Below are 20,752 nucleotides of genomic sequence, written 5' to 3'. Positions count from 1 at the left end.
CTCTTTAGGTAAAACCATGATATGTGCTCTCAACGTGTCTTTGCAAAAAACTGGTCTTCGCCCAACATCATTAAATAATTTTAACAAGTATGGTCCCAAGATCGGGAAAAGAACCTTGTAATACTGAAGGGTAAAGCCGTCCGGCCCCGGCGCCCTTCCAGTCTTCATCATATTCAAGGCTTGTTGTATTTCTATTAATTCTATTGGTGAATCCAGTTCCTTGCAAATTTCCTCCGACAATTTAGGCATTTGAGCTGAGGCTATATATTCTTCCATCTGTGTTGTGGATGGTGAATAATCTGTTAAATTATATAAGGAGGATAATCTGTCTGGGCAGTGATATTTTACTACCCTTAGACGATAGAATTTGAGGAATGTATGTAGCCAATTTCATGTCTTTTACCGCTTTGGCTAGCAGTTTCCCGCACTTATTTCCTGATTCGTATCCTATTTTACGGCTCCTCTGCAAGGATGCTTTAGCTTTATAACCTAACAGGTCTGTGATTTGTTTCCGCACACGGTTAATTTCTGTCTCCGTGCTGGGCATTGGGTTCCTTTTGTGATTATTCTCTAGCTCATGTAAAGATGAAAACAATGTTACCATTTGTTTCTCCCTCTCCCTTTTAATCCTCGACCCATGCTTAATCAGCACCCCCCGGATCACAGTTTTATGGGCCTTCCACAGAATACCCGGATTTCCTCCCGGGGTCTAATTTATTTGAAAAAAAAATTTTAATTCCTCTGTTACATCACTGAGGATTTCCGGTGTCTGTAAGAGGCTCTCATTCAATCTCCAGAACTGACTCCCAAAGGATAGAGTTTCAGAGAGTGAATACTGTAAGATAATTGGTGCATGATCCGATCATGTTATATTTCCGATCTCTATTTTTTTTATCGCGTGTAACTGTCTATGGGGGATGAGAAAATAATCTATTCTTGTGTATATTCTGTGTACAGATGAATAAAAAGTATAATCTTTCTGGGGGCATTTCCTACCCCTCTCGTGATACTCGTTTTGCCCGTCTCTTGACGGACTTTGCTCTGGTGGACACTTGGAGACATCTGTACCCCGCCCTAAGACTTATTCGTGTTTTTCTCCCACTCACTCTTCCATGTCTCGTATTGATTTCATTTTAGTTTCCCGGCACCTCCTCCCTAGGTTACGGGGGGCGAGCTTCTGTCCCCGTATTCTTTCTGATCATGCCCCGTATTGTGCGAACGCTTAGTAGGACGGTAGTGACTCCTGCCCCGACCTGGAGATTGAACCCTTTTTGGCTGACTATTTTGACGGATCTTGCTAAGCTAGCGGGCGAATAGCAATTCTACTTTAGCTCCAACGCGGGTACATCCTCCCCCCTACTTGTCTGGGATATGTTTAAAAAACACTGCCGGCGCTTGTTGAGTGAACATATTAATTGGCACAAGCGCACTTCTGAACTGTCCTACACTCAGGCCCTGGCCCGGGTTCAGGAGTTGGAGGCTGGATATGTGGAGGTCCCTTCCCCTGCTGGCTTGGCTGATCTTAAATTACAATCTCGGGTGACTGAACAACTAAACTTTGAGAGGGCTAAACGTCGTATGTTTTTTGCTAGACAGCGACTATTCGAGCAGGGTGAATGCCCTGGTCGGTTGTTGGCATACTTAGCTCACCTTGACTCTAGACCACCGGTCGTGATCTCTTTGCTTTCCCCTTTGGGGAGCTTTGTGACGGAGCCGGCTGCTGTATCGGCTAAATTCGTTACCTTTTTTTTTTTTTTTAGTGAAGTCTACGCGACTGGGGCGAGGTACTCCACTCAGGAGCTTTCTTCGTTTCTTGATCAGTTTACTTTTCCTACCCTGACAGACACGCAGCTTAGGGCTTTGGAGGCACCTATCACAGAAGACGAGATTGCAACTGCACTGTCTCTCTTTGCACGCTCTAAGGACCCTGGATCAGACGGTCTCCCGATTGAGTTTTATCAAACGTTTTCTGAGACGTTGGTCCCCAGGCTTCTCAAATTGTATCAGGTGGCTTTCGAGGCTAATACCCTGCCTGATTCCATGAAGGGGGCGCTTATTGTGCTTATTCCTAAACCGGGTAAAGACCCCAGTCAGCCGGGTTCCTACAGACCAATATCCTTATTACAGACGGATGTTAAAATCCTAGCCAAAATTTTGGCCCTGCGTTTGAACAAGGTGATTCTCTTGTTAGTGCATGCGGACCAGACGGTTTATGCCTGCGAAGAATACTGCGTTCAATACCAGACGGTTACATATGAACATTCAGGCTTCTCACTCACAGATTGGCACCAGTGTGGTGGTTTCTTTAGATGCTGCCAAGCGTTCGATTCAGTCTAATGGCCCTACCTGTGGCAATGCCTTTGTTGCTTTGGTTTTGGCCCAAACTTTATCAAGTGGCTTTCTATACTGTATACCTCCCCGAGAGCGCGGGTGGTGGTGAATGGGTGGACCTCTGCCGCCTTCCCCCTTTCTAGGGGGACACGTCAGGGGTGCCCCATTTCCCCCCAGCTATATGCCTTGGCGGTAGAACCACTGGCAATGGCTCTGAGAGACCACCCTGGTGTCACTGGTCTGTCCTCTGGATCCCTGGAGGAAAAGGTTGGCTTATATGCCGATGATATGATTCTGTACCTCGCTGACTCTGGGCCTTCCCTCACTACTGCCCTCCGCCTTATCGAGAGCTTTGGGACCTTTTCTGGGTTGAAAATCAATTGGGATAAGTCTCAGATCCTTCCCATTGACCTCTTCCCCCCCCCGCGGGAACAAGCCTCTATGCCTCTACAGAGAGTTAGCTCTATTAGATATTTAGGGATTCATGTTTCTCGAGACCTGTCGGACTTTGTACCTTTGAACGTTGAGCTCCTGGTTGCACTGACTTAAGAGCAAGACTCAGGTTTGGTCTAAGTTGCCGTTAGGAGTTATGGGCCGTATTGGCTTGATTAAAATGATCTTGCTACCCAATATATTGTATGTTCTCTGGCACTCACCGGTTTACATCCAGTTGAAGTATTTCCGCATCCTGGAGTCTATTCTGAAGTCCTTTGTTTGGGGCTCCTCCAGGCACAAGTTGTCCTGGAGGGCCCTGAAATGTCCTACCAAACTCGGCGGCCTAGCGGTTCCTGATCTCGGCTTGTACTATATAGCGGCACAGCTATCCCATTTCTTTTATTTTGATAAGTTGGAAAGACACCGCTATGAGTCCTTGGTCTGTGCGGGGTCCTCTGGCCAATTCCCCCATCCCTTTTGTGATATCCTGCGCGTTCTTCGGGGCACGGTTGGTAGCCCTGGTAGGCTCACGTATGCATTTCGCAACAAGCGGATTTGGGACCTGGCAGTGGCGAAACTGGGCTGTTCTCCCCTTCACAAAGACACCCCCCTGTGGTTTAATAGACATCTCCGAGAGCTCCTACTAGTTCCGGACCCGCGGATTTGGATACAGCATGGCATCTATCAGCTTTCTCCTGCTATCCGCGATGGCCGTCTTAAACAGTTTGATCAGTTGAAGGCTGAATTTCGACTGCCCAACTCCATGTTTTTCCGGTTCCTTCAACTGCGCCATTCCCTGCGTGCACAGTTTGATGGTACGTCCCCCCAATTACAATCATTAGATGTCCTGTCGGTCCTGCGGGGGGATGAACCTAGGCAACTGATCTCGCTATTTTATGACATGCTGCTTACCCCATCTGCTACGAAGCTGGCTTATTCCCTTAAGCCTGTCTGGGAGGAGTGTGCTGGGGAGTTAGATGATGAGGACTGGAGTGAGGTGCTGGAGGTGGGTAAGCTGGTGTCTCATAAGATGTCTGACCGTCTAACACAAACCTATATTTTGCATAGGGCATATCTTAATCCTGTGCGAATAGCGAAGTTTGACCCTTCCCGCCCGGACTGTCCCAAATGTTCCCTATCCGCTGGTACCTTTGAGCACCTGATCTGGCAGTGCCCTCGTGTCAACTGTTTTTGGCAACAGGTGGTTCACTTTTTGCGAGACCAGATGGGTTCTCCGGTCTCACTGGATCCTCGGCAATGTCTTTTGGGTTTATTCCCAGATCTGGAGGTTAATAAGAGCTCATTGATATTTCTGCTTGATACCTTGTTTAGTGCCCGGAAGCTGTTAGCGCGCAGCTGGAAGCAATCCTCACCCCCTACACTAGCCTCCTGGATTGCCGAAGTAAATGCCACTTTGCCATATAAGAAACTTATCTATGTTAATAGGGGTTGCCCTGCTAAATATCACAAGATTTGGGATAAGTGGCCGCAGTCGTCTCTGACATGCTCCACCTGATGCTGTTCTCTCTTTGCTATGTGCTGCTTGGGGACCAGTAGTAGTTCTTACTGTACTCTTGTTGGATGGGACGCTGTGTACTTTATTGCTTTGTGTATCTTACAGTGTTGGACTGGAATCACTTGGACCGCAGGGGGACCCTTCTTCTTCTGTTTTTTTTTTTTTTTTTTTGTTTTGGGGGGGTGGAGTGGGATTTGTTTGCCTTCATCTCCTTATGGGTTTATTTTGAGATTCGATGCTTTATCCGCCTGTTACTGTATGGATGACTATGCACTTGTCTTTGCTCCTTCTTTTTGATGTATGTTGTACTTCTACACAGTTCAATAAACTTGTTTTTTGATTCAAAAAAGTATAATCTTTTTCACCAGGGTGCGTTAGTCGCCATACGTCCACAAGTTGATGTTTATATAATTCTTAAATTATACGTTTACCGGTTCGTGGGAGATTTGAAGAGCGTCCTACTGAAGTGTCCATCAAAGGGTTTAGGGGGGTATTTATATCCCCTCCCAATAATAGTTGTCCTTCCACAAAATCTGACAATTTAATCAGGACCCTTGTAAGGAAAGTATCTTGATTATAATTAGGGGCATGTATGTTTGCCAACGTTACCTTCACATCTCCTATTGATCCCTTAACAAAAACCTACCTCCCTTCTAGATCTATTTGTGTTTCATGCAGGGTCCATGGTATTCTATTGGCAATAAGGATCGATACCCCTTTTGATTTAGTCTCTCTATTCGTCGAATGGTATCCCCACGGATAATTTTTATTTCTGAATATAGGTACTTTATTTTCTTTAAAATGTGTCTCCTGTATTAGTGCTATGTCTATTTGGGAGCGTCTCAGATCATTTAGTAACATATGTCTCTTCTTGGGTGTGTTTAGACCCCTTGCATTCAATGTCATAATCTTTATAGTTGCCATTTAAACCCGGAAGTAGGAAGGGGATACGGAAAAAAAGGAAGGATAAAAAAAAAAACCCAGAAGCCCAAACTTATCCCACCCTCCCTTCACTATATAACAACTTGTTATTCAAACGCACACAACAACCTCGAGTGTCGTGTGCGTTTACCTAATTAGGTCCGTGGCTGAGGCAATCTACGGAGCAAGATTCAGCCCTCTCCCTCCCTGGACCTGACCAGATCCCATGACTCTTAAATTATTTATCAACACATATTGCCTTTATTCTATTAACCTCTATCCCCATTATCATATCCCCTTTCAAGACACCATTCTCCTCCCCTCCTCCCCTCCCTCCCGTCTCTCCATCGTCCTTCCCAAAAGCTATAAAATAATATGATCTTTAATTCACTCAGAACCCTAGACACAGAGAAGAAAAATTTTTATATATATATATATATATATATATTTCTCTATCGCTCATTGACAGACGTAGTCCTCGGTGATACAGCACCTTCGGGTTATGTTGCCTCCACAGGAGTAGGACTAGACAGGAAATAAAATTCTCTGGCCACACCCTAGGGGCAGTCCCCGAGGGTATATCCTCTCTCTCTCTGCCACAGCAAATCAGTTTTTTTCTGTCTAGTCAGGAGTAAGGACCTAGATACCTTGCTGGGATCTTCGGTCCTGGAAGGATTTTTTTCTTAAAAAGATTTTTTAGACAGCTTTTTTCTCCAGTGTTCCTGTGAGATCTTCAAGCAAGAAAGCTGAACTGGGCGACGGGCTGGATGTTGAGATCCGGTGGTCACCCCAGTTCAGCCTACGAGCGCCTGCAGGCCATAGCTCCGCGCTGGGTCGGCCGCGACATAGTCCCACTGGAGGGACTGACCCCGCGAGTTAAACGTCTCGCTGAAACGCCAAGGACCATGAGTCACGGCGTCCGTATTGGTCGACAGCCCTCCCGCCCTGGTGGAGAGGGGTACTGTCAGGAGTTGGTGCCCGCCTGGTTCCGGTATGGTGAGTAGCATGTTCCCCCTTTTCCCCTGACGGGTCTTGTGGTGAACGCGGGCCCCTCTCTGTATGGTAAGGATGAGTTCCCCTCTATCCTATAACATGGCACAGATCCCCCTACTTTGAGTGTGATTTTATGTGCAAAAAGCCAGGAGGCTTGGTTTGGGAGCTGACAATCTAATTGTAAACATGTTAAAAAAGATTGTAATTAGTGGCAGTATGGGTATCTTACTGTGATAATATAAGTATCCTACCAGTCAGTAGCCACGGACATGTAGACTGCTTTCCTAGTCAAGTCTCCAGCGATAGCAGGCCTTCCGAACGGCCATGCGGTCCGCCAGGGCCGGTACCGCCGACCAGGCTAAATCCCCATGTAGAGAAGGTGTTGTGATGCTCTGCAGTCACGCCGCTATTCGGTACTAACCGCCGCCATTGTTTGCTAGATCGCACGAAGCCGCCATTTTGGCGTAGCCTCGTGTCTCCAGCATGGGGGCGGCCATGTTTGAGGTGATCCAAACACCTCGTGGAGCTAGGGGAGGCTCCGGAAGGCGTGCAGAGGGGCGGAGCCGCCTCCTTTCTTCCTGGGCAGCCAGCCAAAAGACTTCCTGTTTGTGAACACAGCGCTGTAACCTGTTGCAGTGAACTCTGAGCATCAAGTGGTGAGCCTGGGGGTCTATCTCTCTCTCTCTCTCGATCGATAGGGATCCCTAGCAGGTAACACTGAGGGGCTTTTGTGGCGCTGGGGGTCTGAAAAAAAAAAAAAACGTTTTTTATTTAAATTTGAATTGTATTTTCCGGGAAATTACTGGAATAATCATGGACCCTGCCACACAAATACCCCCACCTGTTTCCCTCGAGGGGGCCACGGGACCCGCCGGTGCACAGAGTATGGATGCATTTACAGCAGTTTTGGAGTCTTTGGTGGCTCGGGTGGAGGCAGCCTGTCAGGGACGGGGGTCAAGAAAGCGACCCCCGCCTACCCCTATATTATCTGACACCTCTGACTCGGATTCAGAGATGGTCACTGCAGCTCCCTCTGCAAGGGCTGTTATCTCAGGTAAAGCTCCCTCAGACAGTGAGGAGGATGTTCTTTCTCCCGCTATAATTCAGGAAGAAGCATTGGTGGACGCACTAGTTGTGGCGGTGCGGGAAACCTTAAGACTTGAGGTTTCACCGGCAGAGGCAACTGAAACAGAGATTCCCTTTGGTACTAACAAGCCCATTAAAACGGTGAAGGTTTTTCCTGTACCCAAGTGTTTTGGTAATAAAATTAAAGGAGAATGGGAGCATTCTAAGCGTACCTTTACTATTTCCAAGCGTATTGCTAGACGCTATCCGTTTGAGGAATCCATCATTAAGAAATGGACGGTACCACCAGTGGTGGATCCACCTATTTCCAGGCTGAATAAAGCCACGGTTATCCCAGTGGAGGACACTTCGTCCTTTAAGGATCCGGTGGATCGAAAGATGGAAGCGGAGTCCCGCACTATCTTCTCCCTGAAAGGGGCAGCATTTAGACCAGTAATTGTTATTGGTCTAGTTTCCCAGACACTAACGGAATGGGCGAGATTGGTACGCCAAGACCTAAGGGGAAAAGATATCCCCCAGGGAACATCTGATTTGATGGAACAGATTATACAAGGGCTACAGTTTGTCTGTGACGCAGCCTTGGATGCTACCCCCCTATTAGGGCATGCATCTATGTCAGCGGTAATCCTCAGACGTGTGCTGTGGTTAAAATGCTGGTCAGCTGACCTAGGTTCCAAAAAGACCTTGACGAATCTCCCCTTTCAGGGGAATCGCCTATTTGGGGCCACCCTAGATGAAATTATTAAGGACGCCACTGGGGGCAAGAGCACTTTCTTGCCACAGGCTGCTAAAGCTAAGGGACCTCGCAACAAGCGAGGACCTTTCTTTACCGCCCACAAAGAGTTTGTATGCCCGGCTGGAACAAGCGGGAAAGGCAAGACTCCTCCAGGAGGGTTCAAGAAAGGCTGGTCGGACAAACAGAGGACCGACTCAGCCAAACCCGAAGCAAAGGATTACACAGCCTGAAGGTGCGCCCCCACCCGGGTTGAGGGTGGGGGGACGTTTTCACCGGTATTCAGGACATTAGATCGAGCATCGACTACTACTACCGGTGCGATTCTTCCCTTCCAACATTTAAGTACTACAGGGAGCGGTAGGCACCGTTCCCTGAATAGATCTTTTCCTTTACCTTTTCCTAAGATTAGTCTCTATTCCCCACAGGAATCGGATCTGGTTGACCAGACAGACCAAGAAGCCTCTAGCCGGGTGACTTCGGTCCCTGAGGTTCAACCAGAAAAGATCACCGTTCCTGATAGGAATCAAGTATCTGATAAATGTGTGGGAACAGAAAACGACCAGACTTTCTCGGATGGTCGGGGCCAGATAGCTCTAGGGACGCCTGGTTCAGATCCAGTCAGCGCCAGTGGTCCTAGAAATTCTAGGCTGGCCTCGTCAAGCCGGCCTGGCCGACTTGGACATGCTAGTCGCAGACGTTCCGTGGGAACTTCGTCTCAGGGAGTGTCTGTGGTCTCAAGGACCAATCTACCATCGTGCTTTACAGTCGCTGGTTTTAATGGCCTGGCCATTGAGACCCAAGTACTGAAGGACAGAGGGTTGTCAGCTTCAGTCATTCCTACCCTTATTAAAGCAAGGAAAGCGACTTCCAGCAAGGTCTATTATCACACATGGAAGACTTATATTGCGTGGTGCGAATCTTTAGGATTTCCTCCACGTACCTATTCGGTGACTCGAATATTGGCCTTTTTGCAAAAAGGGGTTGAGCAGAAACTAGCCTTAAGCACCATCAAGGGTCAAGTTTCAGCATTAGCAATCTTCTTTCAGAAACCTTTAGCTACCAAGTCCTTGGTGCGGAATTTCATCCAGGGGGTGCGGCACCTGGCTCCACCAGTCCGCGCGCCCTTACCGCCCTGGGATCTTAATTTAGTTTTGTCGGTTCTACAGAAACCTCCCTTTGAAAACATCAGGGAGATTCCCTTGCTTACTTTATCCCAGAAGGTGGCCTTCTTGGTGGCTATCACTTCTATTCGCAGGGTGTCAGAACTGGCTGCATTATCATGCCAGTCCCCATACCTAGTGATTCATAGGGATAAGGTAGTACTTCATCCTAAGCCATCCTTTCTTCCTAAGGTGGTTTCAGATTTTCATCTGAATGAAGATATTGTACTACCTTCCTTGTGTCCTCAGCCCAATCATCATCGGGAACATGCGTTGCATTCCTTGGATGTGGTTCGGGCAATCAGGGTATACCTGAAAGCTACGGAATCATTCTGTAAGACGGATTCACTTTTTGTGATCACGGATGGCCCCAGAAAGGGGTTGCCTGCATCTGCCGCGACCATTGCCAAATGGATTAGACAGACGGTGGTACAGGCTTATTCTATTAAGGGTCAGAGTCCTCCGTTCCCTGTTAGGGCGCACTCCACTCGAGCGCTCAGTACTTCCTGGGCCTTTCGCCATCAGGCGTCAGTGGCCCAGGTATGTAAGGCGGCCACCTGGTCGTCGGTACATACCTTTACAAAATTTTATAAAATTGATGTGATGGCATCGGCGGATGCCTCTTTTGGCCGCAAAGTGCTGCAGGCCGCAATTTGAGGAGACCGGTGGTCTACCTCGAGGGTTTTTTTCTGTTGAAAAATTTTTTTGTTGAGTCTCATCATTAAGGATGAGCATTGTAAACTTCTAGTTGGCACCGGTTGGGCCTTCTAGATTTGGATTTGATTTCCATTTTCCCACCCCTCATTTGTGATACTGCTCTGAGACTTCCCGAAGGTGCTGTATCACCGAGGACTACGTCTGTCAATGAGCGATAGAGAAAAATGGATTTTTGTAAAATCTTACCGTAAAATCCTTTTCTCTTAGCTCATTGACAGACATAGTACCCGCCCCTCTGTTTTTGAGTTGGGTTGGGTTAAATTCTCTAAACACTGCTTTTGTGACATAACTGATTTGCTGTGGCAGAGAGAGAGAGAGGATATACCCTCGGGGACTGCCCCTAGGGTGTGGCCAGAGCATTTTATTTCCTGTCTAGTCCTACTCCTGTGGAGGCAACATAACCCGAAGGTGCTGTATCACCGAGGACTACGTCTGTCAATGAGCTAAGAGAAAAGGATTTTACTGTAAGATTTTACAAAAATCCATTTATATATACACTATCCCCTAAACACTCCATACAAAATTTAATAAAAACAAACAAACCAAACCGAACAAATCAAATGTGAATTTGTGTTCCCTCCCAGGGTAGAAGAGAGAGAAAAAAAAAAGTGGTAAAACCTTTTAATAATACCTGGTGTTCTTTGTTGCCTCTGCATGTGCCCAAAAAAAAAAAGGAAAAAACCCCTCGTGGAAGAGGATATCCCTTCCTACCCCAAAAGGAGTTAGAGAAGGAGAGGAAAAAGGTATCCATAACTTAAATGTGTGCATCTGTGTAAATGTGTAGCATGTAACATTAAAAAAAAAAAGGGCCCAAGGCCTAAGTGTCCATTCTATCAATTGGGTGTATCCGTGTAATTAAATGACTATGTCTAGGTGTTTACCTCCTCACTCATTTTCATTGATCAATTCCTATAAATTCCTCCTGGGGGAGGGAGGGAGGGAGAGAGCTACCCCCTCTACCCCTTACATCTTAGAGCAATGGGGGAAAAAAAAAAAAAAAGGGGGATAACAGAGGAGAACAGAGAGAAAGGGGAGGGGAACATTTCTTATCCTTCCCTATCTTTGAAAAAAAAAAAAAAGAAGGTTTCATCTCATATTTCCAAAGTGTGAGATCACCCATACCAAGATCTCAGTAGACAAAAACCCCAAAAAAAAAGAAAGGAGAGAGAGGTAGAACTAATGACATTCATCTTATACCATGCCTTTCCCCTCATCTCGCTGGTATATTCCTACCCCCTCCCTCCTCTAAACTTAGAGGAGAGACAGAGGAGAAAGATCAATGCAGAGAGAGACAGAGGAGAAAGATCAATGCAAAGAGAAGTAAGGGGAAGAGGAAGGAAAAAAAAATAATAATAATTTGAGTTCAGGGTGGAAAAAAAGAAAAGATCCTATTTAAACGTCCATCCTGAGTCCATTACTTCTTATTTCAAGAAAAGTTCTCCTTAGTTTCTGTGCTTTCTGGATTCTTTCTTTCTATGAATGTTCTTTTCCAGGTATTGGGGTAAGGTTGCCCTTCAGTTGGCTACTTGTATTTCTTCTCTGCCTAAGTATTCAAACAAGCCATGTAGGTCCGCCTTAGAACGCAAGGTATAGTATGTGGTATCTTTATGAAATGTGACCATTAACGGGTAGCCCCAATAGTACGTGAATCCCAACGCCTTGGCCTTTTCCAATATTGGGCGTAATATAGCCCTGCGGGTGAGTGTGGCTCTGGACAGATCTGGTAGTATTCTAATATTGGCCCCATTATGTTCAATAGAGCCATTAAACCATGCCTTCCTAAGGATCTCTTCTCTTTGAGAAAAATAATGTACCCGGCAGATTACATCTCTTGGTCTATCGGAGTCAGCCATTTTAAATCCCGGGGCTCTATGGACCCTATCCAGTACTACGGCAGTGGTGTTAGAAGCTATTATTTTAGAAAAAATATCTCCTACCGTTTCCTGGAGTTGGTCTCTTTTCACTTGTTCCGACAGCCCTCTTAGCCTAAGATTGTTCCAGCGGCTCCGATCTTCCAAATCTTCCATCCTTAGCTGCATAGAGGCCACCATGTCCGTATATTCTTCCTGGGATTTTTCAACTTCTGTTATTCTGCAAGATAAAGTTGTTACAATTTTCTCTCCAGTAATCACTTTATCAGAGATACCACATACTTCCTTGCGCAATTCTTGCATTTCACACCGATGTGTTTCTTCCATTTTCAGCATCGTTTTCTATATCTAATTTAGTTGGTAGTGATCTTAATAATGTCCACATGTCTGGCTCCAGGTTTGCAGCACTCATTATTTTGTGTGTGGCCGCCAACCCACCACCTTGTTTGCTCCCTCCGTAGCCTCTTGTACAACCCCCTCCATAGAGGTCCTCTGGGTCAGTTGTGCCACCGTCTCCCAAGCTCCCTTCTCCATCTCCTGATCTCCCCTTGTCTCACTCTCCAGGGTCACCAGGAGTTCGCTTATTGCAGGGATCTCCCCCAATGGCGCTCGCATCGGCTGCCCAACCGCCGTGCTCTCCCCGTTCTCCTCTCCCGCACTCACGTTCTCAGGGAGCTCCGGAGCGTTGTATTCCGCTTTCTTAATTCCGGTGAAGTAGCGTCCTATTTCTCCCGCTGTTCCTCCTTCCTGGATGCGGGTTTGCGCTCGTGTTTGGCGGCTGCTTCCCCGGGCTCTGAGCTTTTTAGCTGGCATTCCTCAAAGGCTTTTCGGCTGTGTTTGTGCTCATACTGGGATCCGGCTTGATCATACGCTCAGGGAGGGAGCGGCCAGGAGCTCACGCTGAACACCACCTCACTCCACCATTACCCAGCCACGCCCCCAACAGCTGTATTTCTAATAAGATTAAATTACTCACAGGTGGACTCTATTTACTACAACCAGTGCATTATCCCGAGACAAATAATTTTTTGTATAAAAACATGGTAAGTATTAGTCCCGGTTCACATTTGTGCGATGCGGGAATGCTGCGAATATACAGCGTTTTCCCGCATCGCATCCGCACCCCTGGCAGTTCACACTGCCATATGCGATAGGCAGGGGGTGTCAATTAAAAGTTAACGACACCCCCAGTTGAGATCGCATATCGCAGTGTGCGATCTGCAAGTTCGCACAGAATCGGATCGCACTAGTGTGAACCACCATGCGATCCGATACTGCTACAGATTAAAAAAAGGGTCATGTGCGTGTTTAGTGCGATTGCGGTGCGAATTCAGCCATACAAACCGTATGGCTGAAATTTGCACCGCACAGAGATCGCATGTAATTTAGGAGCAGTGCGCTCCGAATTACATGCAATCTCTGTGATCGCACTAATGTGAACCAACACTTATACTCTCAGAGTTCCAATTTTTAAAAGCACATCACAAATCTCAGCGTGTTCTGAAGACCCCCGTGGGCAGTTATTTTCTCTTTACCTCACAAATATGTGCCACTTTGTGTTGGTCTATCACATAAAATCTCAGTAAAATACATTTACGTTTTTGGTTGTAACATGACAAAATGTGGAAAATTTTAAGGGTTATAAATACTTTTTCAAAGCACTGTATAGACCCTTCATTTCTTTGTAAGTGTGCAAATCTGCAAGGGATCAAATAATTATTTTCCCCAGTGTATATAGAGGAGTGTGATTTAGGCCACCAGACTTCTCATATAACAGAAATTTAAACCATTCACTATACATTTTTAAAGCATTAATCTCCATCTTTCTCCCTTTCTTTACAATAAAACACATTGTTGTATTATAATAGGACAACGTTCTCAAAACTGTCAACATACCTTTTAAACTAGAGTGATTGCCTAACTTTTTCACTGCAGTCAATGGTAACTTGTACAACAATGCCATATATACGGAAGACTGCTGTAATGTTTTTATATAGGTAATTCCACAGGAATTTTTAACAGTCTGGATTCTTGTTTGTGGGGTTATAGTTAAATTAACTTCTTTTATATTGCTTTTTTGTTCAACAGCATCAAATGGCAAATATCTGTGCCCTAAAATATACTTCAACCACCGCTGTTTCTCAGGGCCTTATTTAAATAAAGGAAGGATAGCAGAGCTTCCCAAATCTGTGGGCCCAGGCAATTGTGTATTAGTGCTAAAGGAGGTAAGTCTGAATTTAAATTCTCTTTCTGAAGTTGCTGTGAGTAACTAAGTTAAACATTTTTTCCCAGTACTCTGGTTGCACCAGTTTTAAATTGAGAACAGCTATATTATCACATTCTCCTGCTTTTGACCAGAATATAAATGATCATTTTTACATTATGCTAGCACTTGAAAAACTAAATGTAGCCTAAAACACAAAAATTATACATTGCTGTTTAGGAAATGATTTTAGTGTGCTTCTCAATGTGATTACATTGCTGGAAAATTTGTGTTGTGTGACCTCTATCCTGAGCAGTGCATTCAGGAGTTTGCAGTGGGGTAGTCTTAACAAATATAAACGGTTTTCCCTTTGTTTACTGACGGACACTACTGCCCCCTACAGAAGTAGGACGCTAGGCAGAAATAAACTCTGTCTATGCCTATGGGCAGTCCCAGGGATTATACTACCTCTCTCTGCTATAGTATATACAATACTATACTATACTATACATACTCAGTTTTTCTCTGCCTAGTCAGGAGTAAGGACCTAGCTCCTTGCTGGGATCTCTTGTCCTGGCAATTTTTTCTTTTTAGATTTTCCTCAATTTTTCTCCTCCATATTTTCCTGTGAGATCTACGATCAACTTGCAGACTGGGTCGACGGGCTGGATAATCTAGATCCAGTGGTCACCACAGTCTGGCCAGCTCCGCTCTAGGTCGGCTGTGACATATCCCTACCAAACAGGGGCTGGCCTGCGAGTTAAACTCCTCACGAGGTCGCATACAACTGGGTCTCAACCTGAGTCGCAGCATTCCTCCTGGCCAACAGCCCCCCGCCCCCATTTTGATGACGAGGGGTTCTGTCTGGAGCGGTGCCCGCCTGGTTTCTGGTATAGTGAGTAGCTGCCCCCTCTCCTCCTGGAGGGTTTTGGGGTGGACGTGGGCCCCTCCTTGGGACGGTCAGACCCCCAGATTCCGCTCCTCGTCAGGCACCCCCCATCATTTTTCCCACCATTCTACCCCCCCACCCACTTATGCTGGGGCTGTGTGGGTGGTCTGGTTCACCTCCTGGGGTGGGGGCCAGGCCCTATGCCGGGGACGAGGGGGATGTGCGCCTCGGTCGATCGGCTGTATGAGGGGGCTTGTCCAGGGCCCCCCTGTCCTGCCTGGGCCTGTCCTTGAGGCCTAGGGATCCCTCCTAGTGCTGCGCAGGGTCATCATTTTCTTGTAGCTTGTGTGCTCAATGCACAGTGGCCATGTTTGTGTAGTCAGGCTGTCATTTTTTGGTGTTTGTCCATGACAGTGGATCACTCTAGGCTGCGATTTAGTCGGTGGGATCCCCTCCTCATCCCCGGTGCTTACTCCTGGATCCTTTAGTTTCCTGATTGCCGCTCGTGCAGTGAAAAACTCTCCTGGTGGCTGCGGTGCCTGGTTTCTGTGGGGTGATGAGTCTGGTGGGGTCCTCTCCCTCTCTGCTGAGGATCGCTTGGTGCTTGTGCCTGGCGACCGGGTGGTGCTGCCAGCACAGTGGGGGTTCCTTTTGCAGTGTTTTACACTTTGGAGCACATCTCCCCACCTGATCCCCTCTCTGAGGCTGCGGGGCCCTCCGGGTCCCAACCATCCATCGATGCACTGACAGCGGTCCTGGAGTCCTTTGTGTCCTAGGTGTAGGTGGCTTTCGGGCGACGGGCTAGCAAAAAGCACCCCCCGCCTTCCCCTGCCTCATCTGTCTTATCAGATCTCAAATCTGGTTCAGCCGCAGCGGACGTGGGTCTCCCTGCTGGGTCTGCGACCAAGCGCCCGGAATCCTCAGATAGTGAGGATGATTCCTCCACATCTGCAACCGTGCATGAAAAGGCGCTGGTGGAAGCACTGATTGTATCGGTGCATGAGACCTTGAAGATGGAGGACGCAGGTGCAGCTGTGACAGAGGCGCAGGTTCCCTTTGGCACTGACAAGCCATCCAGAGCGGCAAAGGTGTTTCCTTTCCCCACCTATTTGGACAGAATTGTCGCTAAAGAGTGAGGGCGACCAAAGCACCCCTTTGGGGTTCCTAAGCGATTTACTAGGTGATACCCCCTCTGAGGAGTCCCTTATTAAGAAGTGGACTGTTCCACTGGTGGTGGACCCTCCGGTTTCCAGGTTGAACAAGGCAATTATGATTCTGGTTTGAGTCCCCGGCCTTTAAGGATCCGGCTGACAGGAAGGCTAAGGCTGTGGCCTGAAATATGTACACTCTGGCTGGTTCGGCACTGATGCCATTATTCACCATTGCCCTGGTGTCACAAACTCTGACTGAATGGGCTAAGCTTTCACGCCATGACCTGGAGGGAGAACAGACCCCCCCCCCCCCCGCCTTTGCTGAGCTGGTGGACCAGCTGGTCTAGGGGCTGCAGTTTCTGTGATGCCTCTTTGGATGTGGCTCCCCTAGTGGCTCAGCTCTCTGTTTCGGCAGTGGTCCTTCTGCGTGTCTTTTGGCTCAAATGCTGGTCTGCGGACCAAACTTCTAAAAAGGCCTTGACTGATCTCCCCTTTCAAGAAGATTGGGTGTTAGGAGCTACCCTGGATGACATCATTAAAGGTCTCACAGGGGGAAAGAGTACCTTTCTTCCGCAGGCTACGAAGGGCAAGGAACCTCGTTGTACTTTCTCAGCTCATAAGACGTTTTTTCGTCCCTAAGGGTCGACTGACAAGGACTTAAAGCCTTTCAGGACCTTCTCTGGAGAATCCAAATGAACCTGGTCTGGCAAGTCGAGAGCTGGCTTCTCCCGACCTGCAGGTAAAGCTCCTGCATGAAGGTGCGCCTTCACCCATATCGGAGGTAGGGAGACATCTTCGCTGGTTTCTGGACCTGTGGACTTCCCTGGTACAAGTCAAGTGGGTCCACAAAGTAATTCGGTCCGGCTACAAGATCGAGTTTCACTCTTGTCCCCCGACAAGTTGCTTTCCTCCCAACTTGCACCTGTCCCGGACCGCTTACAGGGTCTGTTTGGGGAGGTACAAGACCTGTTATTTCAAGGGTTGATTGTCCCGGTTCCGACTTCGGAACGTTTTCAGGGTTTTTACTCAAGTCTGTTTACAGTTGCCAGGAAGGAAGGCAAGGTGCGTCCAATTCTGGACCTTAAGGCGTGGACTGCTTTGTGCGGTTGCATAAGTTCAGGGTGGAGTCCATTCCCACGGTGGTGGCATCCCTGCATCAGGGGGATTTTCTTGCCTGTATCGACATCAAGGATGCTTACCTTGACATTCCAATATGTGTCGGAAACCAGCGCCGTGGGGCAGGAGCATTATCAGTTTGTGGCGTTACCCTTTGGTCTCATCTCTGCTCCTCGGGTCTTCACAAAAGTGTTAGCCCCAGTGCTAGCATTGTTACACCTACGTGGGATCCCAGTACTAGGCTACTTGGATGACTACCTTCTGTGAGTGGAGTCTTCTACTGCTCTGGTGGAAAACCTGGAAATCACCATACGAACTCTGCGGGAGAAGGGCTGGATTCTGAATTTTCAGAAGTCTGCTCTGGTTCCGTCCACAAAGCTGGACTATCTAGGTCTGACTGTGGACTCGGCCTTAGCCAGAGTGCTCCTTCCTCTGGACAAACTCCAGAAACTGCAGGCTGCAATTCGTCTCCTGCTATCCAGCAGAGGGTCATCCCTCCGACTTGCATGTGAGGGCTGGGCCTGATGGTGTCTACCTTCGAGGCAGTTCTGTTTGCACAGTTCCATGCTAGGTCCCTTCAACGGGAGATTCTGGCCAAATGGGACAAGACTCCGCAGTCTCTGGACAATCAGATCCAGCTGAGCCGGGGAACTAAGGAGTCCCCGATATGGGGCTTTCGTTCCCTGGTGCTTCGGCTGAGCAAATCCTTCCTCCTCTTGTATTGGACAGTGGTCACCTGGGGAAGCGTCCTCGGAAAAAATTCTGCTCAGGTGCTCTGAACACTGGAAGAGTTCAGACTACCGATCAATGTCTTGGAACTCCGAGCGATCAGACTGTGCCTGGACCATTAGACGGGTCATCTTCAGGGATGTCCAGTGCGCATTCAATTGGACGGACAATGCCATGGCCGTGGCTTATGTCAATCACCAGGGGGGCACAAGAAGTGTCCTGGCGGCTCTAGGAGGTAGCTGTCATTCTAAGCTGGGCAGAATGTTTCGGTTGGTTCCAGCCCTCTCCACTGTACATACTCCCAGGGTGGAAAACTGGCAGGTGGATTCCCTTAGTTGGCAGGCATTGGACCATGGGAATGGTCCCTTCATCTGGAGGTGTTTCATCAGTTGTGTCTCTGGTGGGGCATCCCGAGGTGGATCTGTCTCTGCTTATCAGAAAGGTGCAGAGGTTTGTGGCTTGGTCATGGCATCCTCTGGCAGATGCCACAGACGCGTGGTGGCCCCGTGAGGTCAGTATCGTCTGATTTACGCCTTCCTTCCTTTCAAGCTTCTGCCAAGACTTCTATGCAGGATCGAGGCAGAAGGGATTCTGGTCATCTTTATGGCCCCAGACTGGCCTCCCCAGGCTTGGTATGCTGATTTGGTGCAGCTGGGCTCCTACCTTCCTTGGAAGCTTCCTCTCAGGGAGGATCTGCTGTCCCAAGGACCAATCTTCCATCCTGCTTTACAGTCGCTGGCTTTGACATCTTGGCTGTTGAATGCCAGGTGATGATGGATAGAGCTTTGTCTGAGTCTGTGATTCCAATGTTGTTAGAAGCTAGGAAATATACTTTGAGGAAGATCTAACATCGTATGTGGAAAGCGTACATTGCGTGGTGTGAGTCTTTTGGGGTTCATCCTTGTTCTTTTTCGGTGGCTCGGAATTTGACCTTTCTTCAATGTGGGGTTGAGCAGAAACTGGCCTTGAGTACTATCAAGGGCCAGGTGTCTGCCTTCGTGGTCTTCTTTCAACAGCCCTTGACCACACACTCCCTGGTGGGTACATTTCTTCAGGGAGTTCGGCACTTCATTTCCTCCAGTGCAGTCTCCATTACCGCCTTCGGACCTCAATTTGATGCTCTCAGTCCTCCAGAAGCCTCCCTTTGAGAATCTTCGGAAGATTCCCCTGCTTACACTGTCTCAGAAGGTGGCCTTTTTGGTGGCTATCACATCTGCCTGCAGTTTGTTGGAATTGGCGGCGTTATCCTGTCCATCTTACTTGGTGGTTCACACAGAAGGTGGTTCTTCGTCCCTGTCCCTCGTTCCTTCCAAAGGTTGTTTCTGATTTTCATTTGAATGAATAAACTTTGTTGCCTTCCCTGTGTCCCAGGCCAGAACATCTGAAGGAAATTGCTTTCCATGCCTTGGATGTCGTCTGGGCGATTAGGGTGTACGTGGCAGCTACGGAGTCTTTTAGGAAGTCAGACTCACTATTTGTGCTCATGGATGGGCCTCGGCAAGGTTGTCTGTTTCCTCTGCAACTAGTTCCAGATGGATCAGACAGACTGTGTTTCAGGCCTATTCCATCAAGAGTCAGGTTCCTCCTTTCCCTGTCCAAGGCACATTCTACTCAGGCACTCAGTGCCTCCTGGGCCTTCCGTCGTCAGGCTTTAGTGACGCAGGTTTGCAAGGCAGCCACCTGGTCGTCGGTGCACACTTTCACAAAGTTCTATAAAGTGGATGTGTTGGCTTCTGCAGATGCTTCTTTTGGCCGCAAGGTTTTGCAGGCTGCTGTTTAGAGGACCTGGTCCTCCTTGAGGGTGTATTGTTTTTTTCAGATGGGCTCCAGTTGTTTTGGTTGAGCTCCTGTTTACCTGGTTGGCTATAGTTTAGCCTTAGGAATTTATTTTTCGCTGTTTTCGACCCCTCATGTTTAACACTGCTTTGGGACGTCCCAATGGTTATGAAGATCAAGAGCTGTGTCCGTCAATGAACGAAAGAGAAAATGGGATTTTTGACTTAACGTAAAATCCATTTCTCTGATGTTTATTGACAGACACAGCACCCACCCCTCTGTGGAGTTGTAATTCTTCTGACACTGCTTGTAACAAAACTGAGTACCTATAGCAGAGATAGGGAGTATACCCCCTGGGACTGCACATAGGTGTAGCCATACTTTTTTTTTATGCCTAGTGTCCTACTCCTTTAGGGGGCAGTATAACCCAATGGTTATGAAGATCAAGAGCTGTGTCCGTCAATGAACATCAGCGAAATGGATATTACAGTAAGTCAAAAACACAATTTTTTCAGATGAGCTCATTCTTGCATATTTAGACTGCTGCAGTGTTTAGTGTGGATGGTAAGGAGCTAAATTAGCCAAGTCTTCACACATTTTTTGAGAAACAAGGAAGGATGTGCTGGAACTGGAGAGAGTCCAGAGAAGGGCAACAAAAATAATTAGGGGAATGGAGGACATCAGCTATGAGGCAAGACTACAAGCACTGAACGTATTCTCTCTGGAGAAGAGACGATTGAGGGGGGATATGATATCAATGTACAAATACTGTACTGGCGACCCTAGCATAAGGAACAAACTACTCAGAGAAAGGGAATACAATAAGACACGTGGCCACTCACTAAAACTAGAGGAAAGGCGGTTTAACCTTAAAATACGTGGGGGGTTCTTCACTGTAAGAGCAGTAAGAATGTGGAATTCTCTTCCACAAGCAGTCGTATCAGCAGGGAGCATCAATAGTTTCAAAAAAACTATTAGATGGGCACCTTAAAGACCACAACATACAGGGGTATACAATGTACGGTTAACAGCAAACACACATCATAGGTTGAACTGGATGGACCAATGTCTTTTTTCAACCTCACTAACTATGTAACTATGTAAGCCTGGACGCCAGTTCTC

General features: G+C 47.5%; 1 protein-coding gene across 1 annotated transcript in view; it reads left to right on the top strand.

Annotated features, from left to right (window-relative positions):
• SFMBT1 (Scm like with four mbt domains 1) overlaps nucleotides 1-20,752 on the top strand; it is a 320,697-nt gene that overhangs the window by 243,149 nt on the left and 56,796 nt on the right. The window contains exon 16 of the mRNA XM_082266048.1: nucleotides 13,855-13,991. Coding sequence (XP_082122174.1) covers nucleotides 13,855-13,991 — 137 coding nt within the window. The remainder of the gene's footprint in view (nucleotides 1-13,854; nucleotides 13,992-20,752) is intronic.

Source organism: Pelophylax lessonae (genome assembly GCF_965119305.1).
Source record: "Pelophylax lessonae genome assembly, chromosome: 8".
NCBI classification, from domain to species: Eukaryota; Metazoa; Chordata; class Amphibia; order Anura; family Ranidae; genus Pelophylax; species Pelophylax lessonae.
Note: the sequence above shows the minus strand (reverse complement) of the source record. Positions and strands in the feature narration are given on the sequence as shown.